This window comes from Mya arenaria, chromosome 13 (genome assembly GCF_026914265.1).
Source record: "Mya arenaria isolate MELC-2E11 chromosome 13, ASM2691426v1".
Taxonomy (NCBI): Eukaryota; Metazoa; Mollusca; class Bivalvia; order Myida; family Myidae; genus Mya; species Mya arenaria.
Genome location: NC_069134.1, coordinates 58196442 through 58222567, shown reverse-complemented (window position 1 = coordinate 58222567; position 26126 = coordinate 58196442). Strand labels below are relative to the sequence as shown.

Below are 26126 nucleotides of genomic sequence, written 5' to 3'. Positions count from 1 at the left end.
TGTCATATCACAGATAATTCAATAATGATTAAAAGTTTTGTTATTTACAAATGATCACTTATTATTTATGTGGTTCAAATATTTATTAATAGTTAATTAAAATATTTAATTGTTAATTTGGCAATTGTGATACTGAAGATAGAATTACTGAATTTAATTGCTAATATTTTATCTAAATCCTTTCACTGCTTAAACGATTTAAAAATGAAAATTTAATGACGATAGTTACAAAAATATGTGTATGTGTTTAATTGCAGGTTGCTGGCTGTTTGTTGGGCGGCAATGGAAGCTTGAAATGACTTGTATCAAGGCCAATAAATAGCTGTCAACCTTTTAATTTTGTTTTTCACTTTGACTTGATTAGTGCTATTATTTCCATTTGAAGCTCGAGTTGGTTTTTTGAAGTCAATTAGTCGAGGTATTGTGATGGCCTTGGTGTCAGTGTACATCAAATTTAGCAGGCAGTGTCAAACTGAATCTCACAATTTAAAATGTGGAATTATTTTTAGTTTTCAAAATGGCTTCCTGTGAATTTTCAGGGATCAACTTTGTGTCTGGGCCAGAACTTTGTTAATATTCATGGGAATTTAATCTATTTTCAATCAAATTTTTAAAGAATTACAAATGTGTCACACATAAAATCTATTCTCTGTATCTATTCTCTTGTCTCATAACCCTTTTTTGGCAAATAATTAGAGAAGGGTTTATCTAGAACCACACCATTATACCCCGACCACAAAGTATATAGGAATTGCAATATCATCTTGGGACAATTCTACTGTTGCAAAGTGCTGTGCAATAGAAGATTGTTATGCACATATATTAATTTAATACTTGGTTTTCTTCTCTCGATGCCTCCATACTTTTGGGGTATTGACAATATCATACAAATTGACTAGGTTGAGAAGTGCTGTGAAAAAAAAATCATTACTTTGTGTATTGGTCTGTTGTAGGACTTGCTAGCCATACACAGCCTTGTCTTAGAAATGAATGCACTATTGATGTTATGCTCCTCAGAAGCAATCAAAGGAAAAAGTCAATTAAGGGCCATAATTTGTATTTTAGGTAGATATGGAGTTATGAAACTTAATTGTGTGATGGCAATGAACAACTTTTTCTGATACTTAAGTGCCCTCAAACTAACAAAAGTCGATCAAGGGCCATGATTTGTATTGAGGATAATATATTTTAGTTGTGTACCTTAATGGTATGATGGCCATGAACAACTGTTAAGTATGGTGTTCATTACACAGAGGTTATTAGAGAGCTTGAGTTAAAACCCAAACTTGCCCTAAAAGTCGATCAAGGACTGTGTTTTGCATTAAAGATAACATAGAGTTACGTTACATAATTGTATGATTTCTGTCAATAATTGTGTAGTTTGAAGTGAACTGAATAAAGGGTAGAGGAGTAAGATATAATAATCCCAATTTGTACTAAAACTTTAAACTTTCTACATCTATCAAATGCCATAGTTAGTTTTTAGGACAATATGACCTAATTGTGAGATGGCCTTGGACATCTGTGTGAAGTTGTCCAACTTGCCTTAAAAATTTAACCCGTCAAAAGATGCAATTAAATTTTAACTTAAGTTCTCAAATCAAACGGGGGATGGGGGGGGGGGGCATCACCTGTATTCATGATGATACGGAATTATGGAACCTAAATGTGTAATGTCCTGAAAAACTGGAGTTTGAGGTGAATTGTATAAAAAGTTTTTGGAGTTACCAAATTTTATGAGAAAGCCCACTTCCCCTAAAACTTGAACCAGATGCTTAGGTGAATGGTATAGCCCTCCTCATCTTCGAGGAGGCGACCTTAAAACTGATATGCTTCTAAACAAGAGCAACGCCTGTTCAGTGTTGGTGCTGAAAGCTCGTCTGATTTTATCAGTTCACGGTTTATTTATTTCATATTGTACATTTGATAGTGAACAGGTATTCCGAAGTTTGAAAGTGAGAGCTTTGATAGTTTGCATGTAAGTGACCCAAGCACAAAACTTAAAAAAATCAGACTAGCTAAAAAGTCCAAAAATACTAAAATATCCTCAAGCCTCCCCCTACCCTTTCAAATGTGTGACTCAAAAACCTGTTTGATATATTGAATTTGGTTATCCAATTATTGCCTGTGAACAAATTTGAAATCAATCCAACAAAAATTGAAGAACCTATGTCTAATTCTCAAAATCCATCAAAGTTCATGTTTTTTACCCAAAAAACCAAGTGAGACTTGATCAATGTGAAGAAGGGTATTAGATGAACAAATTCCACAAGTTTTCAAGTGATAGCTTTGATAGTTTCCATGTAAGTGATGACAATAGCTCGTCATTTTTTTTTCAAAATCAGACTAGCTAAAAATTAAATGAAAAGTTCATGCCTCAATTCACAGATTTATGTTAAAGTCCTTATTTGAAGTCTTCTCTCCAAAAAAGGGCATTAAAGGAGCATACATCACTCCCAGCGATACTTCTTTTACAAGAAGATGGTTTTGTGGGTATTAATCACATCAAGTGATAACACTGATAATTGACGAGGAAAGAATAACAAAAGAAAAGTATATTTCATCAGTTTATTCTGAGAACATTCTAACAAGCATTTCATGTTAATTAAATGGCGGCAAGTTTCAACACCGAATGTGCGAATTAATTTGCACATCAGTGAAAATTGCCAATATACAAAGCCTGAACATCTAAATTTTGACATCTCATATTTTTCTAATACTAGAACATGCAAATATCACCATTAGATCACAAAAAATTAAAAAATAACACAACATCAAATAATTCGAATTTGACCATCTGAAATTAAAACTTCCATTGCATATTCAAATATAACAATTGAATCAATTTTACAAGAATAGAAAAGAAAAATTGATCTAATTAAACTCTTGTACTAAATTATCTTCACATGCATGTCATCTAACTAGTTGAGCAAAAATCATTTTACAGCAAAGCTTGTTAACCATTAATTTGTTTTGTATTACTCGGTGTTTAATCTCTTAAAATTTCATTTTTTCATTAATTTTGACTTCTTGTAAACCATCATTATTTTAGACTTATATTTCTCACCAATTTGTCAAAGCCCTATATTTTTCTAACATATATTTAAACTTTTGAAGGGACTTAATCACAGTTTAAAGTGCAAGACAAAATATTAAAAAATTCTGGTTCTACTTTTTCTATTTTGCCAAAAGCATTAGGTAATAAGGTTGTTACAAATTGATTTATTTCAAAATTGGATTAACAAAAAAGTTTAAAAAAGAATCGACCAGTTGCTGTTTATAAAAGTAAGTAAAAATAGCTCAAATTTAAAAAAAAGTTTAAATATAATTGTTTTAAGCATCAAATCTGAGAGCGAGAATCGTTAAACATAAGCTGTGTCATCTTTATATCAAAAAAAGTTAAGCAAGAAATCCCACCTTCAGCCATTCAAATTTGGTTTTCAATCGTTAGCTATAAAAATCTACATGCTAGAACCTATAATTTTACCCTGGATGTTAGTCACTAAACTAGAGTCTGATTAAAAATAATATTGCTATGATGCAACAATAGATGCAGGGATGCTTATTTTCCTCTTCAGCATATTTCCTCTTTTGACCACAAATCTATAAAATCCAAATTCTTGCATTTTATCTAATCTAAATGAAAGTTCATTTTTCGTATTTAATGCCAAAGGGAAAATCCTGTTATGCAATGGTTTCCTCTTTTTTATACAAATTTTCTTCGGCACCCCCAGGGGTGTGAACATATTAGGAGTTCTTAAGTTCTAGATCAATCTTAAAATTGGGATAAAGAGTTTTTAACCAATTGTAATCATTATTTTTGCTTGGACATTTTTATATCAAAAACTGTAGGAAGTACTTAAAAATGAATATACAATTGAAACCTGTTGCCTTGATACACCATAGACTGAATAAAAAAATTCAAGCCTCGCAAAAATCGAGCAAAGCGGGCAATATTACATAAAGTTAAAAACATCAGTCCTTAAAAACAAGATCAAGCCAAAGAGGAATTGGAGCCAAGGGGTTTCGACTGGACCTGAATTTTAAATAATTTCAATCTTAGCCCCTCGACTCTGCTTTCAGCATGAACCCTCATACTCGCAGTCCCCTGTCTATTTTTCAGGATTGACAATAATTAAATGTAAGTACCCCCGGTGTCCATATTCAAATATTTTGAGTCAGAAAAAGCAGAATTTGAATTTGGTTGTAAGAATGCTTTTACAGGAGAAAATATGGTCAAAATTGCTGTATCTGTTACAAATAATCTTTTCTATGATCAAGCACACTTCTTTTGTCATAATAATCACATTGTGAATATTTTGAAGCATAAAAAAAACAGTTTCTAACCCCGTGTCTCAAACTCAATAAGTTTGTAAATATGGGTCGAGAAATAGTTGCGCAAATGACATCAATTATAATGCAGTTGGATGTCAAAAGCATAATTAAAGTTCGAAGGCGAAGCATATACAACTTTGCATTTAAAATAAATATGAACACATCTATAAATCTTGAGAAATACAACAAAATACTACTTCTAACTTGAAAAAAAAAATTGCAAACCAGTCAAAATGTTGACATAGAAATTCATAAATGGCAAACCAGTTCAATTTTATACATAGTTTAACAAGTGCATATTTAAGGAATGTGCATATTTTATTTGCATGACAAATTTATTGTCTTCTAAATGAAACTATAGCAATACTTATTTTCAGCAGATGCGATAATTGTAAACATTTAATACTATAATTAATTACATAACATTAAAGATGGAGTAATAATTATAAGTAAGTTTTTAATTATTATCATTATTATATTTGTAATTATATAATTTTTGCATATTTATATTTATACAACTCATTACATATAACAAGATAATTGTAAGAAACTGTTGATGTAGTATTTGGCGCTTTAAACTATCATAAGTATTTATGGTACAGTCGAACCCAGTTGGCATGGCGAATATACCTCGAGCCTCGGAAAATTTGAGTCAAGCGGGAATGCTTACATTCAATATAAACAAATCGGTCCTTTACATCCCGTTTGAGCCAACGAGAACTTCGAGCCAACTGAGTTTGAGCAAACAAGGTTCGACTGTATTAACAGAATAACACATCCATGATCTTTCAATATGATTCCATGTTTACTAGTTGACCGAAATTGATAACAAAATGCCAGGCTCGTTTTCACAAAATGCCAGGCTCGTTTTTATCAGTTTTAGAAAACTCTTCTAAAAACTTCCGTATTGAATGACCATGCGTGTAATATCATGCACTGAATAAAATCATGAGATTCTTTATCTGTATAAATATGGTGGACTCAATTTACATGAACAAGTTTAGATACAATTGTGTATTCTTTTAAACACGTTTCATAAAGCACTAGAACATAAAAATCAACTACCGTATATTGATATATAAAAAATATATATTCAATCTGTGTGATGTTGGCATAGATAAATCCTGTGGAGGTCAAAGTGATGATTTCAATTTTTAGGACCTTGCACCTTATAAGCAGGAAATTATAACTATTTCTACAAATTTCCATATAAGCTGCTTGATTTTACACATTACTATACAATTGTTTGTTTTGCCAATCTGTTGGTTAACATATTGTTTTCATTGCAAAGGTGAAAACCTCAACAGAAATCGTTTCTGCAGACGACGTCACATACAGTCGAACGTCTTTATGTTTCAACTATGTGTCTAGACACCAAAATTGTCTGGGTTAAAAAGAAATAAACAACATTTTGACAAAACCACAAACAATAAATTAATTACTTCAATGTTTTTTAAGTATATTAAATTGTATTATAAATATTATCACAGACAAACATGATATCACAATATATATAATCATTTCAGTGACTATTCAATTTAAAACAGGGTTCACAGAACTGCAGCTTCTGTCAGCCAATGCTCGTGAACTATTACAAATCTAAAAGTTATTAGACTTGGAACACTGAATTTTATTATTAATATCCTTGTAGCTGAGAATTGTGTCAAAAAGACGCTAATTTTCTTTCAAGCATCATTTGACCCACAAAAAGATTTTAGCACATGGTTTAAGGATGACTTTGACAAACTCTGACAAACAGACTTCCAGTGACTAGGTGGTGGGTTGCTGAACAGTTCTACAACAAAACTGTATGAAACAATGTTTGGTAAGAGCGCTGGCTCTTCATCTTGCTTCGGGTCATTGCTTAAGAAAGATTAGGGCTCTGACAAAGTACTGTCTGGGATTGTGTACGCTCTTAAGTTTAAGCAAATCACCACTGGCAGAGGGAGGCTCCTATGTCTGTCATGTCAATTTCAATCGTTAATAACACAAATATTGTAAAAGTGTGTTACAAGATTTTTTTTTTAAATTTCTAGACTTTGTATTTCAAACCTAATGACTTAGGGTCAAATTTGTGATAGTTCTTAAACATTGAAACTGCAGACTCACTGTGGATTATACCATAGGTGGCAGAATCAGACAGGGATTGCAAAAAATAATGATATAACAATTATATATTAATATTAGGAATATTATTATACACAGGTACAAGATCGCTTAGGATGGGAGTTTAAACTTTAAATAGCTTATAATTATGCAGAGGTTCTTTGTTTGTATGACATTTGCATTAAAAAATAGTAAAAAACAAAAGAAAAAACCATTAATTTTAATGCATTATAATGATAAATTCATTTGACTTTTATGACTAAAACAAACAAAACAAAACTGTTTACAGATGAAGCAATAATTAGCCTGTATAATTTGGTGTTTTCAATTAAGTGGGTCATAAATTCCTATTACAAAAAGCGCCAAAAAAATATATTTTTCAAAATCTGTGATACCTATCCCAGTCCGATACCAACACCTATGGTTTCTATTGCATAATAGACTTCCATCGTGTTTTTTACACCAGGCAAGATGCAATGAAAATGTCATTGTTAAAATTACAAGAATATTTATTTCAATGCAGAGTAACAAAAAACTGATTAAGTTTTAGAACACATAATTCAAAGATGTACATGTATGTTATGAAATTCTTATATTTTTACTGTAACTCAAAATTGGTAATTTGAAATGAATATTATATAATACTTGACTGGTAAAGAAAGGAAGATAAATGCAAAGTTACCTCCCTTGCATCAAAACTACAGAAAAATAACAACATGATATATAAGACAGTTTAGCACAAACTTAAAATGTTTCATATAATTTCCCTCAAATACTGTATCTTGTTACACAAACAGCATAGACATACAGAAGCACTGCCCTAGGTGCAGGCTGGTTGTCCGATTTAGGTCTTTGTGAAATAGCTTACATCTGGACAACCACACATGTTTAACATGAAGATAATCTTCCATCACACAAGACATCAAACGAGTGATGAAAACAGCTCACAATAGTTTTACAATGAAGAGAATTTTCACTATACAAGCGGAGACGAAATGATGAAATCAAAGTTTGTGGCTTTCAGCCTACGTTCCCGAGGAGGTCAGACTGTATGTGCTTGGTTGGGTTGAAATTCCCGGAAACTGAGAAGGAGACACTCATCAGCGGGCGGCGCCGAGGCGGAGCTGACCCAGAGTAAACGTCAGTGTGACTGGTGGACGTTATGTCTGCTGGATTTCTGAAATGTAACGGAAGATGTGAAAGATGCACTTATCGAGTAAAATATGAATATTGATAACACTTTCAATATATCACTCAAGAACATCATTCGAATGTGAGATTCTCATTATATATAAAAATACATTTATATAAAAAATATAAAATAATAAATGTTTATTTCTTTTTTGAAAATGGAGAATTTCAGAGGCTATTTTGGGGGGAAAAACAGGGTCTGGCCTTTGGGAAGAAGTCATATTTATGTATCAGCTACAGCAAAGAAGGATCGAAAGGCACTCTGTGGTCAAGTTTAAAAATGGTTTGTAAAATCTTACTATAAACTTTTTTTTGTAAATCAGGGTACACTAGAAAATAACTGTCCTAAAATGTCTTATCAAACAGACCATTCTAAACTTCTACAATGAACACATACTTGGATGACATAGTTCACAAAAAGTAGTCCACACATATTCTCTTGAACTCTTGGCAATCTCTTATATTTTCATGTATATTATAACAATTGTTAAAAAGATTTTGTTGATTTCAGAGTTGTAAGATCATATTTTATTTTAAAAGTGTCATAGAAAAACATTTTTCAAAAGCAAATGTTGACAAAATTGACAGATTTGAAAGTGAGGTACTAAGTTTTAATCCACGGTAACTTACTTAAATTGATTTTAAATGTAGTTCTTAAAGTATACTCCATTGTTTGCAGTAACTTGAAATTTTCACTGCAGTTATTTCACAGATAAAACTCCATATATCACCGAAAAGCATGAAAAAAATAGTGACAATCAGTATGCACTGCAAGATAGCACAAAAGTGTTTTTTTCAGGTATTGACCTCATTAAAGTTATAAATTTTCAAAATTGATGACAAATCTTCTGAACTAATTTGTTCTTTGCTCATTTCACTTAAGTGCTTAACTTTCAACAGCCTCAATATTTAACAATTGAAGATCAGTTTGTGATTTTTTAATAAAATTTAAATAAATGACTTATTATTAATTAACTTTTTCCAACATTTTTCTCAATGATAAACATTAACTAGAATAAAAAATTAATGCAAAATGGCAAGGTAACAAAAGAACTAAGAAATTTTGCCTCACTATCTGATAATCCAAACATGAAGATCTAATTTCTCAGGTCTACAAAAATTCAAAAACACAAGGTTACTACTACCAGATATTCAAAAATATATGCCATTCAAAGCTTACTAACTTTAGAACCATTTTTATGACTAGTGATAGTCACATAACTTATCATAAATTAAAAGTTGCAGCTAGGAGGTGCTATTTTTGCAAAACTGCAAATTAATGAGAATGATTGTTCAGTTTTTGAGTTTAAAGGGCTAGACAACACCAGATGGTCCAAAAATTGGCAAATTCAGTATTTCCTCAAAACAAGCCTGGAATTGTCAATGTGAGTTAGTAGGAGGCCGATCATACATCATTTTACTTGAACAAAATAATTAACGCAACATGATGCAACAATCACATACTGCGATTTACATGGTAGCGACCCCAGTAAATTTCTAATTGGAAAAATGCGCAAAAACTGCAAAGGATGCATGTGTCGTATTACGGTAAGCGATTTTTTTTCTTGCAATTGTATCATCTGGTGTCTAGTTCCTATAAGACATTTCAGATTCATGTACTTTTTATCATTTCATTTGGTGCATTACAAAGACAAACAACTGAGAATCATCTAGATAAGGTGTAAATTATGTCCAAAAAATATAATATTATATCTAATATTTTCTACGCAAATATCTAAGAATAGATCTACGCGATTAAAGAAACTTTATGTGAGTATTAAATTATGTATGCAAATAAACAAAATTGTGTCCTTTTTTTAATTTATGCCCTTTAATACAAAGTCTATTCTACTGTTCAACTTACACTAAAATGTTGTGAAGATATTTTTGGGGCTGCAAAATGCAAGCAAATCTTTACTATTTTTCGAGAAGTTTCGGCATATATGTCAACAGATACATGTTTGGAAAAGTTAAATCAGGACCTTTTAACGTATTACCATCAATAATATGCATTGCATCTAATTCTACTCTACACATACCTTTGAATGTCATTGAGATTAATACTTTGTTACATTTTTACTGCTTCAGAAACTCCTGCCTCAAGAACAAACACTATTATAACAGTTATTGACTTTGTTTTGCGCTATTAAAACTGCACTCTCACAAAATGACTGTTTTAACTTTTCTTTTTTTGTGTCAGAATCAGCTGATTTTGGCACCAATACCTTCATATTTAATTCGAACACATAAGAACAGATCTTAAAGTGTAAGTCACACTTTTTGCCATAAAACATCCATTTTCGAACATAGATATGAACAATAGCAATCTGATCTTTCTCATCTCTTGGTTTCGAGACATTTGCGCAAAAAGTGTATTCCAAGACAAAAAAAATAGTTGTCAAAATTGTCAGTCTGTAAAAGTAAGCTTTAAAGCATTAACTCAGCATTAGCCAGCACAACCTGGCTGCCAATTTAATTGTTTAATTAACCAAACATAATTACTTAAAGAGTTGGGGTAAATGTCCCTTTACTAGCCAGCACACAAGCACAAACCACTGAATATACTACTTTCTAGATACAATTAATAAATAAATGGAACTTAATTATAATTGGCAATCATTTTTGTAAGAAGCTTTTTAATTGGCTGGATCAAAATCCATCCAGCAATCCCAATGGCAGAGACATCAGCATAAAGTCTAAGCTATATTATATTAAACAGCATCTTGCTTGTTCTACCGTGTCGCTTTCACAATTTCATGTCTGAAAATTTAAATTGGGTTACACACGTTTTAGTAAAAGACTTCAAATGTTTAACACACACAAACAAGTTATTAAGATGTATGGGAAAAACATTTGCATTACAATGCATAAGCGAAACTCGACATAAATTGCATACTTAATATGGTAAACAAGTGTGATGGGGGACAGAAACTGATTTTAGAGGGCTGTATCACAGAAGCATAATTTTTTCTGATATTTTAGTTGGGCATGCAGAAAATCGGAGAAAATCGCCCATTTTGGCCAACACAATGCACGCACTGAAAGTGACTTCTGTGGCTGGCGGGCCAATGGTACATTTATCACCAAGATCAAACAACTTTTAGGTTTCTCCTGCTCCTGCCTGGTCTCCTTTGCAAGCAGAGATAAAACATGCCTGCGTTTCCCGGTCCTTTTGGCTGTACCTCAAAGAGCAGCCCAGCAAGGAGGGCAGGGAAAATTTGCACCTTATCTGATCGGTAATCTTTATAATATCTTGAAATTATTGAAAAATGTATAAAAGAAATGGTCAAATTTTAAGTCTATAAATTATTTTTATTATTAAACAAATAAATAAGTTTCTGAATTTTATTTGAAAAAAATACAAACTTGGCATAAATTCTTCTTTCAAATTACACAGTTAAAAAATGGTCCAATTTTAAGAACTTTTGCTTCTGTAATTTACGACCCAAGAGCACATAAACAATGTCTGCATTCAAGTACATTGTATCACAGGAAGTAAAAACACAGACATAGACTCCCCTTGCTACAATCATAAAATCGCATGCAAAGCTGGCAACAGACTTAAACTTGGCTTATCATCAATAAATGAATAGAAATTTTCAATCAAATGTATAACAACGTATTAGAAAACAGTTCATTTTTCCAACCGAAGATAAACATCAGATTTATTGTAAAATATCGCCCAAGTTCGGATGTTGTTTTTTTCCAACTCTCTCATGCCAAAACTAACTAAATCTATAATTCTTCTTATCTGATAAACTCTCATATTTCTTGCAGAACAATCTCAGCTACTTCGTTCTAATCCGTTCTCCTCATTTAGAGCTAACTTGATCCTACCAACATGCAAGGAAAGTCTGTACAGTCTAGTTACAGACGTGACATAACACAAGCCACAATAATATATGATAAAACATATCGTTAACATAACAAACCCAACTCCCACCATGTTAAAAACCTTCATCATAAACGTAAATGTCCTATAAAAAGCGCAGGTATGTATCTTTTTTTTGGTGAAAACCATGCATGCTAAATAAGAAGCTTTTTTCCCCATTCATAAAACTATTTAAAATATGCTAAATACCAGTCAATCACCATGATCAGTCATTTTTAGAGTCAAAAATATAAAATACCGATGACGTTTGTCACAATAACCGAAAAGTGTTCAATGAAACATTTTTGTTTTAGTTTACATCTGAGGTTAGCCATGTCACAGAATCAGAAAATAAACCTAGAAAAAGACCCCTGGCGCATTTATTTTGGCATGTGCGTTTAATAAGACATTTACGGCAAGTTATTGAAGTACAAAATTGTTCATCATTGTCAATCCCGTTACGTTATTCGGTTTACACTACATTGATACAGTGGGAAAATTGACTGACAATCTCGTTTCATGAATATTTATGAGGTAGGGAAGAAAACTCTTCCTGTCATGAAATTGCATGTTACAATTTAATACTCTTAAACTTAGAGGATTAATAATGATGCCACTCAGGGGTTTTGTTATTAAACATAGAATAGAACACAAGCTGAAATTTCATTGGCTAAGATTCTGAAGGGGTCCCCATTTAGGACCAGTGAAACTGCCTCATAAATTATTCATGATAAATGAGATTTTCCAATTGAAATGTCGTTCGGTACCAAATGAAGCAATGCACAAAAGTGTACCGGGGGGGTATCTGACAATGAATATTGTTATAATTATATTAGTGTGGCTTGTTTATAGGTTGTGACAAATCGGACAGGAAATCAGCCGCTGTTACCTATGCTCACTTGAACTCGCCCAGAACTATTGTACTGAAAACAATATAACGCCATTAGGTATCAAACAATATATTCCCAGCCTTTTTTGTCAGTACTGAATAAAAATATTTTGATTTAAATGTGAACTCTATTGCTGACGGTTCCATGTATCTGCTGAAAGGAATAACATGACAGTGAATTAAGATCAAATGACCGAAAAAAGAGATGATTAAACATAATTTGTTTATTGTTGTTGATGTTGTTGACAGCATTTTTAATTGGTTTAAATAACTTAATTTAATTAAACTTTAACCAATGAAAAGTCTGTTAAAGTTTAATCCATGGTAATGATGGGTAGAAGGCATGCATTGTCAAACTGGTTATGGCTCCATGCATTTTCAAAAAAGGTTCCACATATGGGGCTCAAACTCTTTGGGTAATATTTCATGCTTTACTACCTATATTCACTCCATTGACAATCTTGGGGAAGAAATGACTAGACATGGATAAGGATTTAATTCTCGAGCAGGTAAGGTCCAACTGTAAGAAAGCAAAACCAGCATTAATCGAAGAAAGAAAATCACAGGTTCTGATTGAGCTAATACTGAAAAAAGGGTCTTAGAATTGTCATAAATTCTAGTCTAGTTCTTAATATTGTTATATCATCATAATGGATAAGTTTCATGACTAAAAGTATGCACAAATAGTATATTCACTTTGTGGTGCAGAAATATGGGGACATAAAGACACATCATCACCAAGCAAATTCATACAAATGTTCCAAAATTAAATAAAGTTTCATATACAACAATCAAGATAAATTTATCTAGACTACCCTTCTCATGTTTGTTATTCTCAATACATGTATCATGACATTGATTATTTTATTGTTTTACTTACTTATTAATCAAAAGATAATTTTCCTAAGAGTATGTTAATAAAATATATATTTGTTAATGTCAAAATATAATTGTCATATCCATAAAAGCAAATAAAACAAATTATGATGCAAATTAATTGTAAACCAAGCCATATACATTGTGTTCAGTGCTTGCTAAAGAACTTAACTGTGATTACGAAGAGAAAATTGCCAGTGTCAAAATGTTATAGGTTTGCAATAAATAAAGCAGACGTCATAACTCATCTATTGTGATTTGTTCATAAAAACGCGGCATTACTCAACAGTTATCATAGCCAGAGTGAAAGACCTTGGTACATATAAGCATATGGATGCTGGCAACATGTGTACTATGTTTCATACGGATATCTTGTCATGCTTTTGAGTAATGCCCAAAGTTGAACTTCTTGCACTTGTGACGACGACACCAGAGCTATCACATACACATACATATACCTCAGCTTTTTTCTGGGACAAACAGGCAAGTTAATTAATGAATGTTATGTTACTAACCCCTATAATAAACAATTAAATATGACCTAGTAAAGAATGATAAAAAAAACTGATTCCACAGCTTTATTAGGTGTTAACAAGTTATTTACTTATTATGCAGGGCAAGAAGCTGGACTTTTACATTAGTTTAAGAGAAAAGAATTTTGTTTTGATTGGACTGCAAAACTAGTTGGCATGTTCACTGAGGCATATCTGTGGATAAGAATAAGAAATATATTTTATACTGAGCCAGAACTTAGCTGCAATTTCTACCCATCCTCACCTATTATACCAAGAAGAGTCATGACATTTCAAACTTCATTTACGAAAGAAATCAGAAAAGCAAATCAAGAAAGAAAAGGTGACTGAGATGTGATGATTTACCGATATGCATCTCTCCATGGCAACACGGTGCTCACCTAACTACCTGTAGGGAAACTGTTGAAGCGATGTCGCCTGGTCACGACTTGGTGCGATATGACAAGTTCTGAGAATATCATGTATGTCTTAGTTGGGATTATAAAAGTTTACACTAAACACATTCTGGAATGAGATCCTTTGGAAGTAAAAAATGAACCCAAAGTATGAAATCAGCTGTCTCTGTTTGATCGAGACAGTCATTGAAAGTATTTTATGAGAAGTGAAACGCCCCCTGGCATTCGCTTAAGAAGGATTCCATTTTCAAGATTCATGAACACATATTCACTGATCCGTAAGGACTGCAAAACAAACAAGAGCGCCACAGAGCAAACACTTACGCTCATCATTTTTCAGTTGACCAAGATACTCAACTCAAAAGTTATTAAAGGAAGAGTTATTTACCTTATGTATGTGAGCTTATTGTCTCTGGCAACCTGTATCCCAAGTTTCATTCAGATATCTTTATTTATTTTTTTTACTTGTGGCCGAGGTTAAAACCTTAAACCTTTGCAAAACGATAACACCAAGGCTATAACTTTTTTCGTCTAAACACATTTGACTACATAATAACTACACTGTGAATGAAAAACTAGTCTGTGTGTATTCCTACACCATATAATAATTATATAAGCTTGTGAAACTGATATACATCAGGAGCAGTATTCATAAAACTTCTTAAGTCATTTCTTAACTTGAGTCCCTTTCTTAATTTTAGTATCTCTTTAGTCATATGAAATAAAAAATAAAGAATTTCCAAAATTCATTATTTTCATTGACCTTATTGAAAAAAACATACTTCGATGTTAAAAGCACTTGAACCTTTCTTTTAATTTGACTATGAAAATTTTAAGAAATTGACTTAAGTTAGGAAATGACTTATGTTTTATGTTTTTATGAATACCGCCCGAGGCTCAGATTTGTTTCTTGAGTGATTCTATTGAATATGGAGTAAATCTTAGCATCAAATATTGCATGCTAATACAAAACTGTCAGCGGCCGTATTCAATAAACCTCTTGGATTGATCTTAATTTGATGAATTAAATCTGAGTGTTTTCATTGGACAATAAAAATACTTGACCATCACATGGAATGAAAGCTTTGATGCATGAAAAGAATTAGAATATACTGAATACGGCCATTTTATCCTAACTATGATCTAACTATGTTATAATAACTATGAGTCTATGCTCTAATATATCCATTTACTCTGCCTTGCTTGATGCAAATTGTATGATGTTTAATGTCACTGCAAAAATTTGCTAATTGAAAATATATTTCATGCCCGTTTGCACATTTTTTTCTCTCCAATATCTGAGGATTGAACCAAATCATTTCAAATTTATGTATAATAATAAATGAAAAAAAGTCATCAAAATTTGTCTTTGAAATGAAAAAGCCTATATTCTTACAATAGAGCTTGGTATCAAAAGAAAAACAAGCCTTGCTTTATAACATCCAGAATTTCAGCAAGCCTAGATAGGATTTAACCGTTGTAGGGCTTGCAGGCTAAATGGGGTAATTTCGACAACTTGAAAAACATTCACATTGACAGGAAAACATTGCGCTCTTTGATGAAGCAAGACAGAGTTGTTCATAATGATTATGGGCCCATCTCATCAACGATTGTGCATCAAATGCCAGTATGACCTCTTTTATGATGTTTGGTCATAAAATTAATGAAGCTGAAGAAATTTTGCTTCTGTTAACAAGTAAATGACAGACAATTTTGCTTTAATAGTATGAAAAAATATTTTGCTTGCTTTATTTATCTGGATCCCATTTGATAGAGATTTACTATACAAGATCTTGTGTACATGAAAACATCATAAAACAGAAATACTGCACTCTCGTTGATAAGAGTTACCCATAATGAGAGTGAATTAGGCCACAATTAAAAAATACTTTGTTTGATCTTTCCAGACCCATGTACTTAGGGAGGTATGGTTTGTTTTTTAATTTTGTGGGTTTTGAATTCCAAACCCAAAAATTCCTTATGAAAAACAAAAAATACATATGACCACCAATGCGGCCAAATAAAAGCTTTCAGGTGGAGGGTATTTATTTGAGGCCGGCCGGTAAGGCCAGACATACTATTTATTAACTGCGGCCTTAAACTAGACTAAGATAATGATGAAGACATGTCTTGAAAGCATAGCAGATGCAAAATAGTACTTACTTTGACCTTAGGAGCCCGCTGCGGGCTTTGACCGGGGCTGAGCGCTGGAAACCCTGATCGGCAAGCGTGGCCGTTCTGGCCAGCAATTCGTCAAATTGCTTTCTCGGTAGGCCTAAAATACACAAGAAACATGATTGTTATTAATTTTAAACTAGAGTTTACAAAAAATATTAGTCACGTAGTGTTCTATCTAAAATAAGAATAGTGGCTGTAATTATGATTTATGATTATAAACTATCGCTTATAATAAAGACTCTATTATTAGTTTAAATGAATGTAGTTATTGCTGTAAATATTCATAGCTTAAAAATAACTACTTTATCAAATAAATTCTAAATGTTATTATATTAATAATTATACATTATATTTTATGAAATCTACATAATAAAATTATACATTTTTAAAAAATATATGATTTATTACATTTAACACTTCTAAAGCTAGGGAAATAGTTATTATATGTTTCTACTTTAGCAAAAAAACTAGTGTGCCGATTAAATTAAAATAATATTTGAAATTTTAAACAGACTTATTTTGATCATTCTAATTACACTACATGTTTTGTAATTCTAAAACACACATAGTTTACCTGAACATTCTAAAACTTGAATAAAAAAGAAACGCATCAGAAACTTTCAAATATAATGAGAAAAAACTGTTGTTTAACCAAAATCAAACAACTGAAAGGCAAGCATGCATGTTTTATGAGGAAAAAAAGAAACAACAATTATAAATTTTCATTAAAAACAACTGCCATCAATGGAAACTTTTTTTTTAAATAGTTTATTACATTGTGTGAATATTTGAGTATGATTTTTTTTTTTGAAAGTTTTAAACTGAAGATTCCATTTTTAATATAAAAGGCATGATATTTTTGTAAGATCAATGTATTTCCATTGATAAAAGTGACCAACACAAGATGGTAGAAAAAGATAAGTTTTCCTAAGAGATGCATTATAAATATAGGTGACATTTGTGTACCATTGCAATGCTAACGAAAAAAAAACACATGCACTTCATTCAATGCTAAAAATGGGTATATATAAATGTGTGCATTTATTTATAAATGTTAAAGGGCTGTATTAAGGATGGGTAAAGTGTTATATTTGTTTTGATGTGATACCCAGATACTACCCAGGTACTGGTAAAGTGATATATTTGAATTGATGTGATACCCAGGTACTACCCAGGTACTGGTAAAGTGATATATTTGAATTGATGTGATACCCAGGTACTACCCAGGTACTGGTAAAGTGATATATTTGAATTGATGTGATACCCAGGTACTACCCAGGTACTGGTAAAGTGATATATTTGAATTGATGTGATACCCAGGTACTGGGAAAGAAATATTTTTGTATTGATGTGATATCAAGGTACTGGTCAAGTGATATATCTGTATAGATGTGATACCCAGGTACTGGTTAAGTGATATATCTGTATAGATGTGATACCCAGGTACTGGTAAAGTGATATCCTTGTATTGATAGGATACCCAGGTACTGGAAAAGTGATATATTTAAATTGATGTGATACCAAGGTACTGGTAAAGAAATATATTTGAATTGATGTGATACCCAGGTACTGGTAAAGTGATACATTTAAATTGATGTGATACCAAGGTACTGGTAAAGTGATATATTTGAATTGATGCGATACCCAAAACTGTGTAAGTGATATATTTGAATTGATGTTATACCTAGGTACTGGAGAAGTGATTTATTTGTATTGATGTGATACCCAGGTATTGGAGAAGTTATGTATTTGTATAGATGGGGTACCCATGTACTGGTTAAGTGTTATATGTGTATAGATGTGATACCCAGGTACTAGAAAAGTAATATTTTTGTATTGATGTGGAAAGTATTATTTTTAAATCAATGTGATACCAAGGTACTTGAAAAGTGATAGATTTCAATTGATGTGATACCAAGGTACTGGAAAAGTAATATATTTGAATTGATGTGATACCCAGATAATGGTAAAGTGATATATTTAAATTGATGTGATACCAAGGTATTGGTAAAGTGACAAATTTGAATTGATGTGATACCCAGGTACTGGGAAAGAAATATTTTTGTATTGATGTGATACCAAAGTACTCGTTAAGTGATTTATTTGAATTGATGTGATACCAAGGTACTTGTTAATTGATATATCTGTATAGATGTGATACCCAGGTACTAGAAAAGTGATATTTTTGTATTGATGTGATACCAAGGTACTGGTAAAGTGATATATTTAAAATGATGTGATACCAAGGTACTGGTAAAGTGATATATTTGAATTGATGTGATACCCAGGTACTGAGTAAGTGATCTATTTGAATTGATGTGATACCCAGGTACTGGAAAAGTGATATATTTGTATATATTTGTATTGATATGATACCCAGGTACTGGGTAAGTGATATATTTGAATTGATGTGATACCCAGGTATTGGAGAAGTTATGTATTTGTATAGATGTGATACCTATGTACTGGAAAAGTGATACATTTGTATTAATGTGATACCTAGGTACTAGTTAAGTGATGTATTTGAATTGATGTGATACCCAGGTACTGGTAAAGTGTTATATGTGTATAGATGTGATACCCAGGTACTAGAAAAGTAATATTTTTGTATTGATGTGATACCCAGGTTCTGGAAAGTAATATATGTGATACCAAGGTACTTGAAAAGTAATAGATTTCAATTGATGTGATACCAAGGCACTGGAAAAGTAATATATTTGAATTGATGTGATACCCAGATACTGGTAAAGTGATATATTTAAATTGATGTGATACCAAAGTATTGGTAAAGTGACATATTTGAATTGATGTGATACCCAGGTACTGGGAAAGAAATAATTTTGTATTGATGTGATACCAAAGTACTTGTTAAGTGATTTATTTGAATTGATGTGATACCAAGGTACTTGTTAAGTGATATATCTGTATAGATGTGATACCCAGGTACTAGAAACGTGATATTTTTGTATTGATGTGATACCAAGGTACTGGAAAAGTAATATATTTGAATTGATGTGATACCAAGGTACTGGTTAAGTGATATATTTGAAATGATGTGATACCAAGGTACTGGTTAAGTGATATATTTTAATTGATGTGATACCAAGGTACTGGTTAAGTGATATATTTGAAATGATGTGATACCAAGGTACTGGTTAAGTGATATATTTTAATTGATGTGATACCAAGGTACTGGTTAAGTGATATATTTTAATTGATGTGATACCAAGGTACTGGTTAAGTGATATATTTGAAATGATGTGATACCAAGGTACTGGTTAAGTGATATATTTGAAATGATGTGATACCAAGGTACTGGTTAAGTGATTAGTTTTAATTGATGTGATACCAAGGTACTGGTTAAGTGATATATTTTAATTGATGTGATACCAAGGTACTGGTTAAGTGATATATTTGAAATGATGTGATACCAAGGTACTGGTTAAGTGATATATTTGAAATGATGTGATACCAAGGTACTGGTTAAGTGATATATTTTAATTGATGTGATACCAAGGTACTGGTTAAGTGATATATTTGAAATGATGTGATACCAAGGTACTGGTTAAGTGATATATTTGAAATGATGTGATACCAAGGTACTGGTTAAGTGATATATTTTAATTGATGTGATACCAAGGTACTGTTTAAGTGATATATTTGAAATGATGTGATACCAAGGTACTGGTTAAGTGATATATTTGAATTGATGTGATACCAAGGTACTGGTTAAGTGATATATTTGAAATGATGTGATACCAAGGTACTGGTTAAGTGATATATTTTGATTGATGTGATACCAATGTACAGGCACAGTTCTATATTAGGATTGATGTGATACAGGAAAAGTCTAAGGGTCTTGTTTTGGAACTCTTCTAACTTGTGAGGCTTGAAGAACTAATCCAAACCTGGCCTCCTTTAGGTTGCTGTATCTATTCTGTTCCATCCAAATCTATATTCTTTTCTAAAATCTTTTTTACTAATCTAACATATCTTATTATTAATTGTTTGTGACAGGCAATAATAATATTGTGAATAATTAATGTTGTGTCAGCAAAACCTAACATATGCACATACATAAAACAAAACCAGTGTGAAAACTGTCATACTTTGACAGTATCAAAAGCTTAAAAACGATTTGGCTCCTAAAACTGTATGTTATAATTTCTCAGTAAATTTGTAGTACAATATTTTTTTAAACTGATAAAAGTAAATTAAATTCATGCTTATTATATGTCATTTAAAGCTTATTCTGTAACATAATTCAAATCAACAAAACTAACGAGGGAAAAGCAGCAACAAATGGTATGTCAAAATTGGTCACACAATACATAATGTGCCTTGCTTTGGTAAAAACCATTGGGCCAATTGTTCAAAACTTTGTTAAAGTTAACAACAGATTAACAACATAGTTACAAACATTTTGAAATAAAATCTTATGATTTTAGCATTAGAGATATAGTAAATAAAACAATTACGGCTGAAAAAGTTGTCTTGAATCTTGTGATGACAAGTGTATCCATGACACTTTCCGCACAGAAAATATTTAAAAGTTAACTTTGTTAAATTGAACAACGTTGTAAACTTTCACAAAGTTCTTAACAATCGGCCTTTCTATTGATGTTTTGAAATCTGCCACAAAGCTACTGGCATGTCGAAACTCAGGGTTATTATAGTGTCTTTTCCTACCATCCTGTGTTAGTTATATCACCTGCTTTCACCAACCTTTAATTATATTCTCTGAAAATAACAACCAATCAAAACCATCGTTAGGATAATCTCTAAACAAATTGCAATAGCATTAGAATATTCTCTAAACCAAATGAAACATCATTAGGGATAATCTCTGAACACTGAAAAATTGTGTTGGCAGCCCAGAAGTCCAGAAATGTGTTTCATGCATGAAGGGTTGAGTAATTGGAAAATAAAAAAGGTCATCTACATTTCGTTGACACAAATGATTTATTTGTTTAATTAATTATTCTGGCTAATTGGTTCAATAACAGCTATACATGAACTGTCACATTAACCAAATTAAAGTAAAATAACAAATTTGCTATTGCAAAATTGTGGGTACTTTTTTACAATTTCCACAGTTTTGTCATAAAAACACTACCAGTAGTCGAAGCATAATGGTATAAATAAAGCTTTGGTCATATGACTAAATCCATCAGATAAGAGCACCATCAGTAGATTTCATCGCTTGTCAATTTTTCTCAGCTATCAAGGGGCATTACTTTGTAATATAAGTGATGGCTAAAGGTTTAAGTTTTTGCATAACTCAGATCTTAAGATGACAAAAGGAGGCTATGCCAATATTTTGAACTATAAAAAAAAAATGAAATAAGAGTTATGCCAGTCGACTTAAAGTGCTGAATTGTAGAAGACCTTTTTCTGTTCCAAAATGGAAAGGAAAAATTGATGGGGCTAGGGGCCAACACGCATGCTGATTACTTTTGGCGATCATGGCAGAAGCTAAAACAAATAAAATGCTAACATGCAATTTCTATCTGTGCAAGGCAATATGTATAACAAAAGGCATAATGGTCCCACCATATAAAAAGCAGCAAAATGGACAAAAGCAAAAAATATCTGAATCCAAGCTATAAAATATCTGAATCCAAAACTAATAAATATCTGATTCAAAGCCAATAAATATCTGAAGTCAAAGGTAATTTAAGAGTTTATGAATAAACTTTCATGCAGAAAAGAACTACTCTCCAGCCATAACTGATCAATAGTTTGTTTGACAATTAATGATCCGACAACCCCCCCCCCCCCCCCCATATCCCTGATCTGAATTTTTGCTAAGTCTCTCCAGTGGTCATGTCATTGTTTTAACCCAATTTTCATCAAAAACCTGTTCATAGTTGTAGCAGATGCAAACACTAAAGTACCTCAGGGATAAAACCATCCAGCTTGTATTATGATCTTGACCTTGGGATTGGCACATTTCTAGCATGAGTTTACAAAATGCCAGGGTAAATAAAACATATGACCAAACGTTTTATAAAAACCTTGAGTGGATGTAACAGACGCAGACACAAATGTACACTAAGAATCAAACCATCCAGGTAGAATTGTGACCTTGGCATTGGTATTAGCACATTTCTAGAATGGGTTTGCAAATAGCCAGGATAAATAGAACTTGTGACCAAAGTTTCATCAATAACCTTTCATGAGTGTAGATGGTATGATACAGACACAAACGTACTCCAGTGATCATTAAAACAATCAACCTAATATTGTGACCCTTACCTTGGGATTGGCACATTTCTTGCAAAAAAACAAAACAAAAAACATGTGACCAAATGTTTCATCAAAAACCTTTAATGAATGAAGCAGATATGAGGCAGACCTGAATGTACATGAATGTACCTTGTATAGTGACCTTAACCATGCCAATTCCATCAATTGCCTGATGAGCAAAACATGTGACCCAATTTTATTCAATAATTTTTAATTTCACACAAAATTAATGCAGGTACCCATGGCTTGATACTGTGACCTTGACCTTGCTCAACTCACACAAAGGCAGATGAGTAAAACATCCATGTTTATTTGTTTAATAGGTGTATGTGATGATTGAGCAGACATGAACATGTTATAAGCAGGAAGTCAGCGATGGTCAACAAATAGCAATCCTATTTCCAACCTTCACACTTGGTGGCGGTGAAGAATAAAAGCTGCCATTTCCCCAAATGTCAAATTTATATAAAAATATTATCTGTAATGTACAAAAATCTGATACAAGGGGTCTTCAAATCGTTACCATGGTTCCATACTGCAAAATGTTATTGTCAAAATATTACGTTGTAGTATTACTAAAAACATGCAAAAAATATGAGAATATGTAACCTCCCTTCACCATAATATTTGTAGTCAAATACAAGAATAACACAACAGTAAATATTATATATACATCAATATAAAGTATAGTATTTGATATAAGCATATGAGGGTATTGTGCAAAACCTTTTTCCCTGATTTATAGTAATGATTACAGTTTTGAAGAAAAATTTGAACGGATATTTGAATATTCTTTGCAGTATAGAAGGTTACGAAAGATCTACAAAAATACAGTTTACTAAACTATATCGCATTCCACTGAGTACGACCCCTCAGATATGAGGGCTTAGAAGCGTGGAAAATTCACCTGACGTCTCGGAGGGGCGCTGCAAGCGCGCTTAGCACGATTTGGATGTAGAAGTGGAGACGGACGTATAATCAAGAGGTCTAAACGTAAATAGAACCACAGAAAAAACGATGACTGACAGTGTGTATATACGCATCTACCACATTCATGCATATCTATCGACAAATAAAAATAATGGGAGGCTAATTTCATAGCTAATTTGGGAAATACTATAAGTGTATAGTATAAAGTTTACCTAAAAGTATAATAATAATAATAATACAGTCAAACAGTTGTGAAATCAAAGTAAGCAGATAATTTTTAAATTATGATTATAATATGACTAAGCGGAATTGTTTTTTTGTGTTTATGTTTTTCTGTTGTTTTTTTAAAGCTCAACAAAACCAACTTAAAATAAACCTCATTTTACAATTTGAAAAAAACATAATAATTAAAACTAAAAAATTTATAACATGATTTCACAATTGTTACTTTTTTATACATAGAACTTGGCTACAACTATTTAATCGGCCTTACCATTTTACAATGTGCTTCAAATACACATGAATACAGATATTTATTATGCAAAACCAAAATAACAAAGCATGTAATAAATATACACATTCATGCATAGAAAAAAATCTTGTCAACCAATTTTTTTAACAAATCTTTATATAGTTTTATGGACTGTTATCTTTTAATACAATAAAACAAGTCACATTTTATACCATGCATTAATTCAGTAAATTCATCACTCAAATCAGAACTTTTAAATCTACTATAACACCAAGTTCAATAAAAATGACACACCATCATACATGCTGTTTATAAATAATGTGAGAATCAAAAATTGTTTCAAAACTTAAAAAAAAACATTCAGATCAAAATAATAAAATATTACTTATTAAAAACAATAAAACCGGGCTGGTTATTCCTCCAAATCTAAAATATTACCTCGTAGGCCTGTAAACAGCATATAACTGAATGAAACGATCAAACACAAAAAATGCAAACCACTTTAAAGTAAGAGAAACAAGAGAGCCGCAAAGTAAATGTCAACATTTGCATGTTATTATAATCGAAAAAGGGGCATAACTCAAAAATTATTCAAGCCAGAGTTATGGGTCTTTCTGTACATGAAATTATATTGTCTGTAGCAACATGTGTAACAAATTTCATTTGAATGTTTTCAATGAAGTTCTTTTATCTACATGAGAGGTAAATAGGACTACAATAGATGAAAAAGGGGGCATAACTCAACAATTATTCATGCCAGATTTGTGGGCCTTCCTAAACATGAGCTTATTGTCTCTGGCAACATGTGTATCAAATTTCATGTGAATATCTGTAATGCGTTGTTGTTTTTTATCAACATGACATGTAAATAGGATTATGACGGCCTTTGATACATTACCTTCTTTATCTAACAGAAGAATATATCGAATCTAAGACCTGACACGTGTGATTGTTTGTCCAGGGTTATCATGTTAAGTAAATCTTGCCATTTGTTAAAAAGTTATAATTATGAATATCAGCTTTGGCATCATGTCAGTTATGGCCAAATGTAATATTTCTGCAACCAAAGTAAAGACATTGGGCCAATTGCTCATAACTTTGTTAAAATTAGCAACAATGTTAGAATCATTGTTCAAATATTTACTTCTCTTGAAACAAATTGAACAACCTTGCGATTTGTAGAATTTTTAACAAGGTTTGAAACACCAGCTTTAGATGTACGTGATTTATCTAAATATATGAGCATGTTTCTAAGAAGTTTATCTTTTAAAGTTCACAACGATGCTGTGAACAACATTGATAACTTTCACAAAGTTCTGAATAATCCGCCCATTGTCTATAATGGTGCCAACAACAAGGTTGTAATAATAACCAGACTTGAAAAAACAAACAGGCAAACTAAAAAATGTTTATACTATACATGTATCTATGTTATAACAAATAACAATAACACCCTACTATACAGTTATTTCATAATCATTTTCTTAAAATTGTGAGTATTTTCTGACTAATGGTTATTTTTCACTGCAAATTTACATTTGGTACTTGTTACATGGTGCCTTTACATGTTTGTAGTAAATAACGCACACAAGCAAATGATTAGCCTTTAAAGAGAATGGTGGAAATAAATTGTAAGCCAAAGTAAACTATTAAGTTCGACACAGAAATTGTAAGCCAAAAATGCGCTATTAAGTTGGACACAGAAATTGTAAGTTGGGGACAGAAATTGTAAGCCAAAAATGCACTATTAAGTTGGACACAGAAATTGTAAGTTGGGTACAAAAATTGTAAGCCAAATTATTCTATTAAGTTGGATATAGGAATTGTAAGTTGGGGACAGAAATTGTAAGCGAAACTATACTATTAAGTTGAACACAGAAATCGTAAGCCAAAATACACTATTAAGTTGTAGACATTAAGTTTTGGTTGCAGCGGGATTTAAAAGTGCACCTACAGTGTCAATTTTACCAGTTTTACACATTCAATATACGATAATCAAAATATAATATTGATAAAGAGTCGTACCAAATAAGCTTATTAATAAAATAACTTCAAAGACGTTTATTTTTAGTCTTGTAAATAACGGACATTTAGTAATGGT

At 31.8% G+C, this 26126-nt stretch overlaps 1 protein-coding gene across 23 annotated transcripts in view; it reads right to left on the bottom strand.

Moving 5' to 3' along the window:
- Positions 1-2564: 2564 nt before the first annotated feature.
- Positions 2565-26126, bottom strand: part of LOC128215578 (protein phosphatase 1 regulatory subunit 42-like) — a 34889-nt gene continuing 11327 nt past the window's right edge. For 3 of the 23 annotated variants that reach the window (XM_052922287.1, XM_052922289.1, XM_052922290.1), the window contains exons 9-10: positions 16360-16471; positions 7490-7618 (exon numbers count right to left, since the gene is read on the bottom strand). In XM_052922287.1, the coding sequence (XP_052778247.1) occupies positions 16367-16471 (105 nt within the window). In that variant the 3' untranslated portion in view covers positions 7490-7618; positions 16360-16366. Of the gene's footprint in view, positions 7619-9496; positions 9526-10368; positions 10393-12392; positions 12427-12830; positions 12913-14146; positions 14250-16359; positions 16472-21099; positions 21115-23530; positions 23611-26126 lie in introns of those variants that run through there. The other 20 variants (XM_052922266.1, XM_052922267.1, XM_052922278.1 and 17 more) reach the window with 17 other exon arrangements.